This window comes from Strix aluco, chromosome 11 (genome assembly GCF_031877795.1).
Source record: "Strix aluco isolate bStrAlu1 chromosome 11, bStrAlu1.hap1, whole genome shotgun sequence".
NCBI lineage: Eukaryota > Metazoa > Chordata > Aves > Strigiformes > Strigidae > Strix > Strix aluco.
Window position 1 is genome coordinate 19,729,733 of NC_133941.1, and position 14,433 is coordinate 19,744,165.

General features: G+C 55.8%; 2 protein-coding genes across 4 annotated transcripts in view; one reads left to right on the top strand and one right to left on the bottom strand.

Annotated features, from left to right (window-relative positions):
* Positions 1–8,321, bottom strand: part of RBM6 (RNA binding motif protein 6) — a 59,447-nt gene extending 51,126 nt beyond the window's left edge. For both annotated transcript variants that reach the window (XM_074836505.1, XM_074836504.1), the window contains exons 1-3: positions 8,257–8,321; positions 3,420–3,529; positions 69–1,407 (exon numbers count right to left, since the gene is read on the bottom strand). In XM_074836505.1, coding sequence (XP_074692606.1) covers positions 69–1,407; positions 3,420–3,463 — 1,383 coding nt within the window. In that variant the 5' untranslated portion in view covers positions 3,464–3,529; positions 8,257–8,321. The remainder of the gene's footprint in view (positions 1–68; positions 1,408–3,419; positions 3,530–8,256) is intronic.
* Positions 8,322–8,540: 219 nt separating this feature from the next.
* Positions 8,541–13,725, top strand: MON1A (MON1 homolog A, secretory trafficking associated). 2 transcript variants are annotated; one of them, XM_074836506.1, is made up of 6 exons: positions 8,541–8,771; positions 9,851–9,992; positions 10,268–10,735; positions 10,937–11,702; positions 11,811–11,958; positions 12,400–13,725. In XM_074836506.1, exons 2-6 carry the CDS (start codon positions 9,866–9,868, stop codon positions 12,538–12,540), a joined length of 1,650 nt encoding a protein of 549 aa, XP_074692607.1. In that variant the 5' UTR covers positions 8,541–8,771; positions 9,851–9,865; the 3' UTR covers positions 12,541–13,725. The 2 variants fall into 2 exon arrangements, with proteins under 2 accessions (XP_074692607.1, XP_074692608.1); XM_074836507.1 differs by having other exon boundaries at positions 11,839–11,958.
* Positions 13,726–14,433: the final 708 nt, after the last annotated feature.

Below are 14,433 nucleotides of genomic sequence, written 5' to 3' on the forward strand. Positions count from 1 at the left end.
TCCCAGCTCCTTCCATTCTTTGGCCAACACGCGTTTAACAGAAACATCAACTGACAAAAACCACCTACCTGAAGGCTCTTATAGGGCCTAGAATCTTTGCTGGGTTTTCCTTCTGAAAAGGACTTGCCATGTTCATAATCAAACATCTGATGCCCTGGCAGCCGGTGATCCACATCGCGATACTCAATGTTTCGGTAGTCAGTATCTTGCCTTCCAAGGAAGTCCAGGCCACCTTCACCCTTTAACCCAAGATCAGAATCGGATCTCTGCTGCTCCCCCCCAGAAAGCTGCTGCTGTTGCTGCTTGTTAGCAAAGGTCTGAGGTTGCTCCTCTTGGTCCTGAAGAGTAGGAAGAGGTCCACGGCTATTTTGGAAATTGTGTGAAGTGTCGTCTTCAAGGCCCAATCCGAGGGATTCCTCTTCTCTGGCTGGTGCTTCTGAATGTTGAAATTCTCCTTTTTGGCTACCAAAGGGAGTTCTATCTAGACCAAGTGCAGACTCCTCTCTCTTGCTGGTGTTTAAACCAGAGCCCTCTCTTTCTGCTAAAGGTACAGTAGATTGGTTGTGCCTAAAATCTACAAGGCTTTGATCCACAGGAGGCATCTCCCTGTCTGAAAAGTCCATAGGAGGAGCCACATCTCTGCTCCTAAAATCCTGATCAGACCGGGACCTGTGCCTATTTCTGAAGTCTGACGATGGTGCATTTCTGTTTCTGAAGTCCAAATCAGAGGTGCCCACACCCCTGAAGTCCAAATCAGGTACATCTCTATTCCTGAAGTCTGGATAGGAATGCTCTCTGCCCCTGTAGTCTAACTCAGGCACGTCTCTTGCCCTAAAGTCTGAATGAGATCCATCTCGACCTCTGAAGTCTAGATCAAAAGACCCCCTTCCCCTGAAGTCTGATGGAGGTTCATCTCTGCCCCTGTAATCCATATTATGTGCTTCCCTATCCCTGTAGTTCATACGGAAGGTCTCCCTGTTCCTGTAGTCCACTGAAGGAACATCCCCACCTCTGAAGTCCATAGGTGGCCCTTCTCTCTCCCGGAAGTCTCCAGAGTACATATCTCTGCCCCTATACTCAGAACAGGGTGGCTCCCTACCTCTGAAATCCATCTGAGAGTCATCTCGGCCCTGGAAGTCGGATGGGGGGAAATCTCTGCCCCTAAAATCATGGTGCCCCTCCCCACCTCTGAAGTCACTACGTGGTCCATCTCTAGCTCCAAAGCTGAAAGAAGATTCCTCTCTGTTGGCAAACTGAGGATTGAGGAGGCCTGTGAGTGCCTGGATATCAAAAGGAAGTGATTCTCTGCCAGAGAAGTTGCCAGAGTGTCTTTCTTGAGCAAGACTATCAAGGGAAGGAGGATATTCCCTGTTCCACCCGGGAGCAAACCTTTCTTCTTGGCTCCCACTGTAGAAATAAAGACAGTATTATTCATAACGTGCTTAGAGTCTGAAATCTACACAGCAGCACATTCTTCTCTAAACTTTTATAGAGTTGTGTAACAGTCTAAGATCCGCAGAAGATATTGATGTTTGGCAGTTTAAGATGAGGCAGCATACGACAGATGTGAGAAAGTAAACTTGGGTGCTCCCATTTCAGCACAATTTCCAGAAGCACTCAACAGGGAATACCTGCAATATTAATGGGTTAATGATGGTAGCAATCCACATAGTCCTGCACTGCACACAGCTCTGCAGCTGTTCAAGGTTCCACCAGCTGGTGTGTTTGTTCATTAGCATCACCAGCACATGCCTGTGAGGAACCACTTGAGCTTAAGCTCTCCAGGCGGTATTACAAACATCTAACTTAACACGTCATCCTGAGGCACATAAAAGCAGAGGTTACCAAACATGCTCTATTAACATACTACAGACACTCATTTATGCTTCCTTGTGCTGGAGTCTAAACTGGCAAAATGCTGAAAGCTATCAGTGCAGACTTTGAGGATGCCTCACAGGAATATGGCAACAACCAGTGTTCAAGATGATCCTGTGCTCGTGCCTCCAGACTGGCTGTCTTACACTGAGTTTGCACCACTATAGCTATGAGCTCTCCTGATATCTGCATAAAACCACTCAGGAAGAGGTTTCCCCTTAAGACAGGTTTTCAAAACCCAATGAGGGTTTTTTTGAGATGGAGCTACCTGATTTTTCATCTAAGCAAGGCTCCGATACATTTTAAAAAAAATAGAATTAAAATATCAACACATTTTAAAATAACACCAAATGCTACCCAAATCAGTGGACATTTCCTTAGCAACTACAGTAAGTCATGTTCTTCTTCGAGTCTCACTACAGAATCACTCACCAACAGAATGCAAGGTGACATCTGCACAGTCAGTCAAGTCCTATACAAATTTCCTAAGCTACATGCCCCTGTTTCACCACCATATAGAACAGTAGTTAAAACTTGGTTCAAGGTTAGAACTCCCCACCCAATACAGTAAAGAATGATGCCAACAAAATCCACTTAAAATCAGCAGAACAGCACTACTGACATCATCACAAAACACAATCACACTCCTATCAATAACGTTAAGTTCTGGAGGATACTGGTTTTCATAGCTCAAACGCCATCAGCTTTCTCAGCACATTACAGTTGGACAGTTATTTGAAGTATTCTTACTGCAGAAACTTAAAGTATGCCATGAGGAAGTACCTTTATCACACTGATGTTCAAGTAACTGAGGTGGACACGTGAGCAAAGGATGAAAGAATTATGCACAACAGAGGAAAACCCTAGCTCTTGGTGCCTCCACTTTTATTTATTTAAAACGCAGAGCCCTCTTGCAAATGCAGAGCCTAGTAATAACCAGAGGAATAGAAACTGCTGCGCAGGTCCTGTTGCATATGAATCTTTAAAACAGTTCCGGTGACATTCAAAAATATCTTATGAAGGAGCATGACCAAGAACATGGGGATAATAAATGGTCTACTTAACCTCATGGAGAGAATTAAACTCTGAAAGTTTTCACAGAATCCTAAGTGCAATGACAGTGCCAGTATTTCTGAAGTTAAGGCAAGCACCATGGTAGAAAAGAATCAACATCACACTATTAGGTGCTTCTCTTCTAGGTCTTAACAGCGCACAGCGCCAAAATCCGTATGGCATATCATCACCTTAGCTTACAACAGCTAAACTAAGTATTGCTAGAAAGGTGGTGTGGAGAAGGAACACAAATACTAAGAGCAGCTGTTGTTAAAAGAAAAAAAAAAAAAGAAATGAAAACACTTCACAGAAATGCAGAAAGTTACCCTGTTACTTAACTTGCCTATTCTTTGGCAACTGCACCTAGCTCCATGTGGACCTCAGAACTTTTACCAAAATAGTCTGCTTATGGAAGGATGCACAGAAATATTGACAATGGTTTACTGTATTCAAGAATGTTGCTGAAACAAACTGTCCATTCAAATGCTTACCGAAAAGACCCCATTCTGTTGCCTTGTCGATGGTCTCCCCACATTTTGATCTTGTCTGGTAGGTTTCCAGAAATGGTTAATTCACTCTAAGAACACCAAGACAGCACAACCTGTTGAATAAATAACATGACGATAAACCACAATGCAAAGAACACATCTCACATAAGAAAAACACTGCTGGTTAGGAGAAGGGGTGTGTGGAACATCTGATCAGGATCCACAAATATACAAGACCACACTGAGGCATGAATGAATTGAATTGTTGTGTTTCCCCACATTCAAGTTTGCAAGCGTCAAACGACTTCTGAAATCAAACTGTCAATATGGGTGGGCAAACAATTTGATATCTGCTTTGATTAACATAAAGCTTTCCAACATACTGTGCTGTCTGACACCACTCGGAGTGCAACTAGAAATGTGAGAACACCACAATCTATAAACAACAAGGACCGTTGCTGAACAACAGTTTGCAATTAATGTTTAATCCAAACTATTTCTGCCAAAAGCTCTTTGCTCAAGGAAACGATCACTATTATTGGTCTACTACGTTACTCTGCCCTCAAAAGTATGTAGATAACAGAGTAGGCTTTGCCAATAAATCATTACAGGCACTGTTCTCCAACGCTGCCCTCATCAAGCCGAGTGCTGCAAATAACACTTGCCTCAACAGAGATCTAAAATTTCATCCACTTCCTCCCACCAGCGGAGAAGGTGAGGATTTCCTGGCAATTGCCAAGGCCGGGACTTGAAATGGGAAGTGCTTCCATCTTTCCCCAAAAAAAAAAAAAAAATTGCAGCAGAGCACAGAGCAAAATGAGGTAGCTAGCAACCTGATGGTCTCAAACCTGCTCTGGCTAATCCAGCTGCAGAGGTCCAGGAGGGCTGTCGTGCCACCAGACCGTGGTTAGGAGACCTGGGGCTCGCATGCTGCTATAAAGCAGCTCAAAAGCAGGATTAAACTAACTGCAGTGGTTAGGTGGAACAGAAGACAGTACAGACAGTCACCGCCAGGCCTGGCTGGAGCCGCTAATGTTGAAGAAAAGCACACAAGATCCTGTTTCTTCTCACTTCCAAAGGTCAGTGCTGCCGTACGGGTGGCAGGTCGACAGAGCAGGTCAGGACAGGCCTTACACCAGGGAGCGATTCCAGACGCTGCTGCCGGCAGCCGCCTCTGCCAAGGAGCTAAAGGGAGCTGCCCTGCCAAGAAGGAGTACCCGCTCCCGCCGGGGTCCATCACCGGCCAGCGAACGCTCACGTGGGAGCCAGGAAGGGCAGGGCTTGCTCAGTACGCAAGGGTGCGACAGCTGGTGAAGGCAACCTGTACAACCACGGCTGATCCATCCACCGCAACACCATCTCTAAAGAAAGAGGTTCATTCAATTGGCCACTCAAGCCCGAGAGCACTGGTCTCAAGCTCAAGTTTTACATGGCTCTTGATGCACCAATCACCTCCCTGGTCCCAAGGATTTCCTCCACAAGATGTATCTTTTTTTTTTTTTAGTTTCTCGGAGGTCAGTCTAAGAGAACTGACACTGCACCCTCCAGAGAGGAGAGGTGAATGGAGATGGTTATGGCAGTCATCATTAGGGTTGGCTGTCATCAGCCAGACCTTTTATCTATGATCTTTTGCAGCCTGCAGACATCTACAGACCTGGTGTTTCTTGTTCTTCCCTTCTGGATTTCCTCCACCACTCCAGTTCTCATTAAGTCAACAAGCTTACCAATGCTTCAAAAAAACCCCAAAGCTGGGAACTGTTTGGATATAATATTCAAATTATCATACAGGGAAAAAAAATACCATTGGACTGATATCAGGCCTGGCATAGATCAGCTGAGCCATGCAGCAACATCCATGAGTATGAGGTCATGGTTCAGTAACAGAGGCAGCAGCACTGGCTCTGACAGTCCCCTGTTCAGCCTGATACAATTTGCTCCCTCCGCTCTGCCTTTGGCAATGCACAACGTGTTAGTAGTGCCAGCTTGTGCTTTTCTGGGTCTGCACCAGACAACCCTCCAGAAAAAAAAGTTATATTTAACCCAGGCCATTTCAGCAATAGAGTTTACTGCACGGCACCACAAAACAAGGTGACAACAAACTGCAGGACAGGTACAGAAACTTCTTAGACTGGCTTCCACCAACGCCAAGATCTCTTGAAGGTACGCCCTGCTACAACTGCTCCAAAAGATGTATGCTGTGATGAGATGCCATCAGGATTCACCCTCCTGCGCGAGCAGGTAGTTGCCAGCTCAGCTCCCACCTCCCTGCTCGCAGGCAGATGCTGGGAGACAGGTCAGTGTGAGTAAGGCTGCTTGCCAAAGACACACTGACAGAGCCCGGGGCTGGGGCCAGGCCAGCAGCAGAGCTCAACCAAAATCCACCCTCAAGTGCTAGGAATTGTTCATCAATTACTTTTGCCACAGTAAAGTCACAACCACACACATGAAAGAGATGGCAACAAGGGATGTTTCAGAGTGATGCAATAACGCAGCCGCAGAACACACAAACACACAAGTGGTCCAGTTACTCACACAGCCCAGATTTAGAGTTCTTCTAAGACAACAATTAGCTGTTACAATTACACTGAATATTCAGGGGAGCTGATATGCATCCTGAAAGTATGCATTTCCCTCTCCCAGCCGGCTCTATCTCCTGCTGACAATGCCTCTGCTCCAGTGAAGATACAGAAGGTTCAGAGGAGGGGAAGCTCTTTTATGGTCTCACTCCCTCCAATGACCAGTGGTCCCACAGCCCTCCCAGCAGACAGGAGAGACTGATGGAGCTCCAGATGCTCCCTGGCAATTACAGCCAAGGACCTCCTCGGGACGGTGCCCCTGCCCTCCCCAGCGCACCCCCAGACAGCTCAGCGCCTGGCACTGCCGCTCAGGGGACGCTCCCGATTCCACTTTCCAAACCACGTGTGTCAAGCCTGACAGCAGACTCTTCTGGATCTCTTACTTCAGTTTACATCATACTACGGTAAAATAACGGCATTGTACATGAAAATCATGCAACTGAGCCAGACTAAGAAGCTGGCCTTCTCCAATAATAGTTAAAGACTTCTCACAAGGGGCAGAGTGAGGAATGCCAGCACAGTCCTCAAGCATCTCCTCACCACCTTAACACCCAACTTTGCACCTTATTTTTCAAATCTGGGGGGAGAGAGAAGAAACCAGTGATGGATTAGGCAAGGTGAAGTTTCAAAGTGATACTATTTTGAGAAAAATACTCTGATATTCACAACTTCTCTCCAAACAGAATTTGTCAAGGCTGTCAGACTTGGTATTTATAGAGCATGAGGAAATCAAACACATAACTACACACAAGACTATGTTCAAAGAACAGAGGAAGTAACTTGCTGCAGAACAACTTTCTGCACCCAGCAAAGTTTTTGTAAGGCTGAAGAAAGGAAAGAGCCTCTGTGAAATTCAAGTACTACAGGAGGTACAAAAGAAAACATCTCCCCAAGCTACAGAAACTGCAAGCAGCCAAGAAAGCTTGTTACTTCCGATGTTAAAGCTGAAGATGTCTAATCCAGAAGAAATATCAAAAGCATGTCATTGAAATTTGAAAGCAAAGGGAGAGAGAACCATTTCACCTTTTCCAGGTATCAGGCTGGAGGTTTTCACTTAAAAAAAGGGAATGTATGTGCTTTTCAGCTGTATGATGCTTTTAAAAACATGTATTAGAAACAACTAGGTGAATTTCTAAATCATCCCCATTACTATTCTGACCTTGCCTGTCCCAAAGGACTTCACGAGCACATTCCCAGCTAAGGGGTGTTGGGAGAGACTTTCACACCACCAACACCCTGCTGGGATAGGAAAGTGGATTCCACCTTCAGCAGTATTTCCAAAATTAATACCACGCACCAGCCAAACCACCAAACTCTTGTGGTGCAAATTATTTTAAAAAACAAAACGTGAGAGGTCACCATTACTACTCCCAGTAGTTCACAGCCACAGCATTACCCAGCCTTCACCAGGCAGGCCACATCCTGCCTCCACCTAAGCCTTTATTTACAGTCCAAAATCCCACTTAGCCCATCACTGGGGATTACCATCTCCTAACACACTCTCAGCGACTGCCCCAATCACCCTTCTCTGCATCCCGGCATGAATCCAGCCTGCCTTTTGTCCACCCCTTCTAAAAACACAAGTGTTCTGAGACACTTTTCACGGAAACGCCTATCACGTGGTGTGAAAGAAGCCCTAATTTTGACCAGGGCCTCAAAATACCCCGAAACACCACAGCCACCGACAACGACACAGACAACAGGCCCCAGCACTCAGCACAGCCGTGCGGGACACCCCGTTGTACACCTGCACCGGCAGCCCCCAGCCTCGGAATATCCCCCCATCACGGGTGGCCCCAGAATAGAAACACACGCCCCCCTCTATCCCGATAGACCCCGCAGGAGAAACCCCTGCTCCTCCACCCCGTGTGGCCCCTTGGGAAGGGCCCCCCCGCGCACTCCTCTACCCCAGAGCCCCACGGGAAGACACTTCCCCATCCGGGCAGGCCCTCAGGAGACCCCCGCCCCTATCTCTCGGCATAGAGGAGACCCCTCCTTTACCCCAGCGGACACCCCAGACATACCCCCTCCCCTGCCCCGCCCGTTTCCCTGTCCCGGGCGGCCGTACGGGAGACTCTGCCCCGCTCCTGTACGCCGGGAGCCGCCCCCGCTCCGCCGCCCCGGCGGCCCCACGCCAGACCCCGCGCCCCTCCCGCGGCAAAGCCCACGAGCCTCGCCCGGTTCCGCCACACCAGGCGGCGGCCCCCCCGCCTCCCCTCCGGCGGGGCCGCGGCCAGGCCGGCGGGGCAGGGGCCGCCCCTCACCTCCTCCGCCGCCGCCGCCGCCGCTCCCGCCGCGCCAGGCCCAGCGCACCCGCGGCGAGAAGCCGGAAGATCCGCCGCCCCGCGGCACCCTGGGAAGCGGAGTCCCGCTCCCGCCATGCCCCGCGCCGCCCCACTGCCGCCGGACTCCATTTCCCAGCGTACCCCGCGCGGCGCGCGGCGCCCGCCGGGACTTGTAGTCGCGGAGGGGGCGGCGGTGGCGGGGAGCGGGCGCTGCCTACAGCTCCCGGGGCTCCGCGGGGCCGCGGCCCGACCTTGGGGCGGCGGGGCCAGGCCCGGCCAGGCCGCGGGGGGCGGTTCCCGCCGGGGCGGGGTGCTGCGATGGCGGGGGCGCCGCGGCGGCCAGTGGCAGGGCGGGAGGTGGCCGCCCGCCGCCGGCATCGTCCCCCCCGCCCTGCCTAGGCCGTGCCGGGGGCTGCCGGGGGAGCCCCCCGCCGTAGCTGCACCCGCAGCGCTGCTCGCCCGGGCCTCCGGCACCGACGGGAGGAGCCGCGAAGGTCGGTCCCTGCGCGTTGTCCTTTGGGGTTGCGGGGGGTCCCGGGCCTGGCGCTTCCCCGGAGCCCGGCGGTGCTCCGGGAGCGGTGACACCCCCCCGGGCCGGGTGGGGGAGGGACCCGGACGGGCCCCGCACTGGGCCGCGGGGGTCCCGAGGAGACCCTTGTCCTCGGGGGACTGCGGGGAAGGGCAGCGGGCTGGCAGCGGTGCAGCCAGGAGGAGAAGGGCCAGGCGAGGACAGGGCCCTAATCCGCAGCCCGGCACCGTCTAGGGCTGGTGGGGTGTCTCAGTCTTTTGGGGTGGGGTTCCAGGTCCCCCAGGTGCAGTGTTACCCGCTGGGTTGGGTCTGGGTGCCTGGGGGGCAGGAGGTGTCACGAAGCACAGAATGAAGCTGGGGCTCCGTGAGCTTCCCCACCAGCTGGTTTCGGAGGCGCAGGGTCCCGGGCCAGCCTGCCTTCCTCCTGTTGCTTTCGCTTGTGTGCGCGTGTGTATGTTCGCTTTTGAGCCGGTTTCCCCCCAGGAAAGGGAGGGCTGGAGGCACGCTGGGCTGTGCCCAGGAGGGCTGACCCCCAAGGCAAGGGCTTGAGAGGGCACCCTGCTCGCAGGGGGTCCCACTATCCCAGTGTCTGTGGCCTCAGGAGGAGTGTCACCAGACAGGTCTCATCTCAGCCACCTAATCCAGGCCAAGGAGAGCCATAAAACCCGCCCTTTGCAAACATGAGGCCTCTGGGATCGTTGGTGTGCGGGACCAGCCCCATTCGGGACCGTCTCCCTTCCCCCTCGCTGCCGGGACACGGCAGAGGGAGGCTGAGCGGCTTTCCCGGTGCTTGGGGGAAATCGGGGCCAAGCCTGGATGAAAGGTGCTGGGGCCGGGGGGCTGGAGAGAGCTGGGGCCATGGGAGGGAGGAAATCCTGCTGGATTAGAGCAGCTTTCCTGACATCTCACCAGGGCTCAGTGCTGCCTGCTGAGCCAGCAGGATCGGGCCGAGGATGCTGGCGCGGCCCCATCTGAGAGCAGAGCATTTCGGGACCCATTTTGCGGGTGAGGGAACAGAGGGGTGATGCTCTGGGTCGCATGTAGGTCCTGCCCCGAGGAATGGCTGCGGATGTCCACAAGAAGAAAGGCTGGGAAGTGCCCAACGGGTCCCTGGCACCAGGAGATGGGCAGCACGCGGAGCGGTCCGAGAGCCCCACACCGGGGCTGGCGCAGGGGACGGAGCCAGGTACGGGGCAGAGCTCACCACGGGGGTAAGCAAGGGGAAAAAAATTAAAAGCAGCTCCTTGTTACGCGGCCTGGGCCCTCCACAGCCCCATGGACAGGAGGAGACAGGCCCGCTGGCAACTCCCAAGCAGCAGGACCTGCACCCTGGGTGCCAGGGACGGGGAGAGGAGGGCAGGTCCCTCCCTGCAACTCCCTGTTCCTTTTGCACCCCCTGTCCGCCCGCTGCCTCAGCGTGGGGGACAGGCGGATGGACCCTACATGGCCCGTTGTTCCCAGGGGCGGGCCAGGAGGGAGCCATGTTCGTGCACACCCGCTCCTACGAGGACTTGACGAGTCCCGAGGACGGGGCAGCCGCAGTGCGGAGCCCGGAGGAGAGGCGGGGGGAGCCGGCCGAGCTGACCAGCATGGAGCAGATCAGCAAGGACTTCAGTGAGCTGAGCACGCAGCTCACGGGCATGGCCCTCGACCTGGAGGAGGAGATGAGGCAGAGCAAGGAGGGGAAGCTGGAGCCATCCCCGCAGACCACCCGCCGCGACTCGGTGCTGTCGGGCAAGGAGGAGGAGGATGTGACCATGGATGCCTGGCGCATGCACCGGAAGCACGTCTTTGTGCTGAGCGAGGCAGGCAAGCCCGTGTACTCCCGCTACGGCTCTGAGGAGGCCCTCTCCAGCACCATGGGTGTCATGATGGCCCTGGTGTCCTTCCTGGAGGCTGAGAAAAATGCCATCCGGTCCATCCACGCAGGTACCGCCCTGGGGGGGGAGTGGGACAGGGGGTGTCATGGCCTGCCCGCCTGTGCTCCTGCCACTGCAGGCCACATTAGCTGTCCTCAGGGGCAGATTGGTTGCTGGGGGGAGAGGCTGCAGCCTGGCTCCCCCTTGCAGCCCCAGGGAGCCAGGCTTACAGCTCTGTCCCCGGTCCCCCTGGGGACTCCCTCCCAAGCAGATGGCTACAAGGTGGTCTTTGTGCGGAGGAGCCCGCTGGTGCTGGTGGCGGTGGCACGGACCCGGCAGTCGGAGCAGGAGATCGCCCATGAGCTGCTCTACATCTACTACCAGATTCTGAGCCTGCTCACGTGGACCCAGCTCAACCACATCTTCCAGCAGAAGCAGAACTACGATCTGCGCAGGCTCCTGGCAGGCTCTGAGCGCATCACTGACAACCTGCTGGACCTCATGGCCCATGACCCCAGCTTCCTCATGGGCGCCGTGCGCTGCCTCCCGCTGGCCGCCAGTGTCCGGGACGCTGTCAGCACCAGCCTCCAGCAGGCCAAGGCCAAGAGCCTGGTCTTCTCCATTCTCCTCTCGGGGAACCAGCTGGTGTCTCTTGTGAGGAAGAAGGATCAGTTCCTCCACCCCATTGACCTCCATCTGCTCTTCAACCTCATCAGCTCTTCTTCCTCCTTCCGGGAGGGTGAAGCCTGGACTCCCATTTGCCTCCCCAAGTTCAACTCCAGCGGCTTCTTCCATGCCCACATCTCCTACCTGGAGCAGGAGATGGACCTGTGCCTCCTCCTGGTCTCCACGGACCGTGAGGACTTCTTCACAGTCTCCGACTGCAAGCGGCGCTTCCAGGAGCGCCTGCGGCGGCGGGGGGTGCAGCACGCTCTGCAGGAGGCCCTGCGCACCCCCTTCTACAGCGTCGCCCAGGTGGGCATCCCTGACCTCCGGCACTTCATCTACAAGTCCAAGAGCTCTGGGCTCTTCACCAGGTGAGGCCCCGGGGAACCATCTGGCCAAGGCTGGGGCGTGGGGCATGGGGCAGGCCTTCTCCGCGAATCCCCCTCTCGGGGGGCTAACAGGGTGCTGTGTTCCTGCAGCCCTGAGATTGAGGCACCCTATGTGCAGGAGGAGGAGAAGGAGAGGCTCTTGGGGCTCTACCAGTACCTCCACAGCCGGGCTCACAACTCTTCACGCCCCCTGAAGAACATCTACTTCACGGGCCCCCGTGAGAATCTCCTGGCTTGGGTAAGGGCCGTCTGCAGCATTTGGGTGAGCCTGTCTTCTCTGGTCCTGCATGGCAGAGCAGTCGGGGAGTGGCACAACACTGGGGTGGCCCCCAGCCCGTGCGCGGTCCTTTTGGGGGTCAGCCTGCACCCCTGTGCCAGGGAAGGATGGGCAGGGATAGCAGTGGGGGCCGGCGAGCTCTGGCACCGAGGGTTGTGCCATGTGCTATTGTGAACTCCCCAGTGCCTGGAGGAGACGCACTCTGGGGGCAAACCGTGGGGTTTGGTCCTCCCACTTCTGAGCAAACCAGATGCCACCCATTTCGGGTACCCCACTGCCACCTCCTGTCCCTGCACTGGAGCCCCTGTGCCCCTTCCCGATAGCCTGTGGAGGGAAGATGCCGTGCCAGCCCCAAGTGGGGTGCAGACGTGTTCCCAGCGTGTACCCTGTTTCTTCACGCAGGTAACCAGCGCCTTCGAGCTCTACATATGCTACAGTCCCCTGGGGACCAAGGCCAGCGCCATCAATGCTGTCAACAAGCTCATGAAGTGGATCCGGAAGGAGGAAGACCGACTCTTCATCCTCACGCCCCAGACGTACTGACGGACATCGCTCAGGGCGTGGTGCCAGCTGGGGGAGCCCCCGCTGTGCCGGGGAACCCATTCCCTGGGGAAGCCCGGGCCATGAGTCCAGGAGAGAGGGCGTGGTGGGACCCCGGAGCATGGGGAGACCCACCCATGGGACTGTCCAACCTGGGGGTTAGAGATGGGGTGCACAGCAGCCAGGGAAGGGGTGAGTGGGACGTTCATCCGTAGGCAACGCCCCCAGCTGTGGGGGCTGCCCTTCCTCTGTGGCCCCTGGACTCCATCCCTTGTTGTGGGGTTCCTGGAGTGGGGCTACTGATACCCCAGGTTGCTGGAGGGGAGCTGAACCCCTGGGTCCTGCTCCCCGTGCCTGGCACCTTCCTTTCTCTGCCATCCTGGGGGAGAATGTAGCAGCATGTGGGGGACCCCTGTGCTGCTGTGCCCACAGACAGTGGGTGACACCACCCAGGTGGGGGACAGGGATGGCCTGGGGCATGCGCTGTTCTTCTCTCTGCCCTGGGAGAGCAGGGCCCCCCAAGTGCCAAGCAGCCCCTGGCAGTCCCAGAGCCCTGCCCCGGCAGGTTTGCCCCCTTGGCATCTGTGTGAGCCCAGACCCTTCCCACCGTGGCCATGGGGATGTCCCTGGGGACACTGGTGGGGTCCTGTCCACCTTCCCACGGGGACACAGAGCAGCCCCAGAGAGACTTGGGGTGCTGTCGGGGTGCTTGTGGGCTCGTGGTGCTGGCTCCTGTGCAGCAGACCCTAAAGGGGCAGCTCAGGTGCAGCCCCCGGGAGCCCCTGCTGCCTCTGGGCCCTGGTGGCCCCCCCCCCCCCCCCCAGCCCCAGGAGGGTCTTCTCCTTGGCACGGGGACACCTTCCCCCCAAACCCAGCCCCTCGAGCCAGCTCTGCTGAGCTTGCTGCACGAGGGCCATCTCCTCCCTGGCCGTCCCCAGGCACTGATGTGGGGCTGAGGACCTGTGAACGCTGCGGCACGCCGGGCATGGCCCGACCCCGCATTTTGGGGCTGTCACTGAGCGCTGGGACGGGTGTTCAAGGAGGGACAGAGCCACCAGGGTGGCACCCAGTCACCGAGGGAGCTGGGAAGGACCCGGCAGGGCTAGTGCAGGGACTCTGCTCCTGTGTTTATGCTCCTGCCAGAGTGTAATCGCTTGTCTTTGCTCATAAACATTACCTGGACCCTAAGTCAAGTCTCGTCACATTCATGTGTGTCTGCTTGGTGGGGGGGGCAACTGGCCAAGCTGGGGCCGGGGGGGGAAGTTTGGTCCAAGTTTGGGTACGGTGCAATCCAGCCCTGGGGACCCGCTGGGGGCCAGGAAAGCTGCCAGGGAGCGCCGCAAGGCAGCCAGGGCTGTGCTGGCAGGAGGCAGCGTCGGCCGGAGCGTGGGAGCGGTGAAAACCCCGGGATGAGCCGGCCAGGGCCAGCTAATGTCGAAACTGAGCAGGAGACGTGCAGCCGGAGGAAGGAGCTGTTGGGTAAGGCGCGGGGCCAGCGTAACCACCGGGCCTTGCACAACACACGGCGCGGGGCGGGAGCCTGGGAGGGCTGAGGCTGGCCCAGTGGCGAAGGCAGGGGAATCCGTTTTTGGGGTGTTCAGCCCCTCCTGGAACCAAAGTCCCCCTGGCAGTGCGAGGCAGCACCCTGCCCGGCTGGAGGAAGAGTCTGTGTGTGCAGCTGGGACCCACAGCCCCACCGCCCGAGGGCAAGGGGGCACTTGGAGTCCTTGGTGGGGTGCGCTGGGGTGTAAAACGTCTTCCTTCATCCCTGTGAACAGCAGCAAGTCCCGGCAGCGCTGGCACCTCCTTGCCACCGCAGGCAGCCCTCGCTGGCGGGGCAAAAAGGGACACAAGAAAGAATAGGCAAAGCAGAAATAACCTCCATGGCGCTCCTCG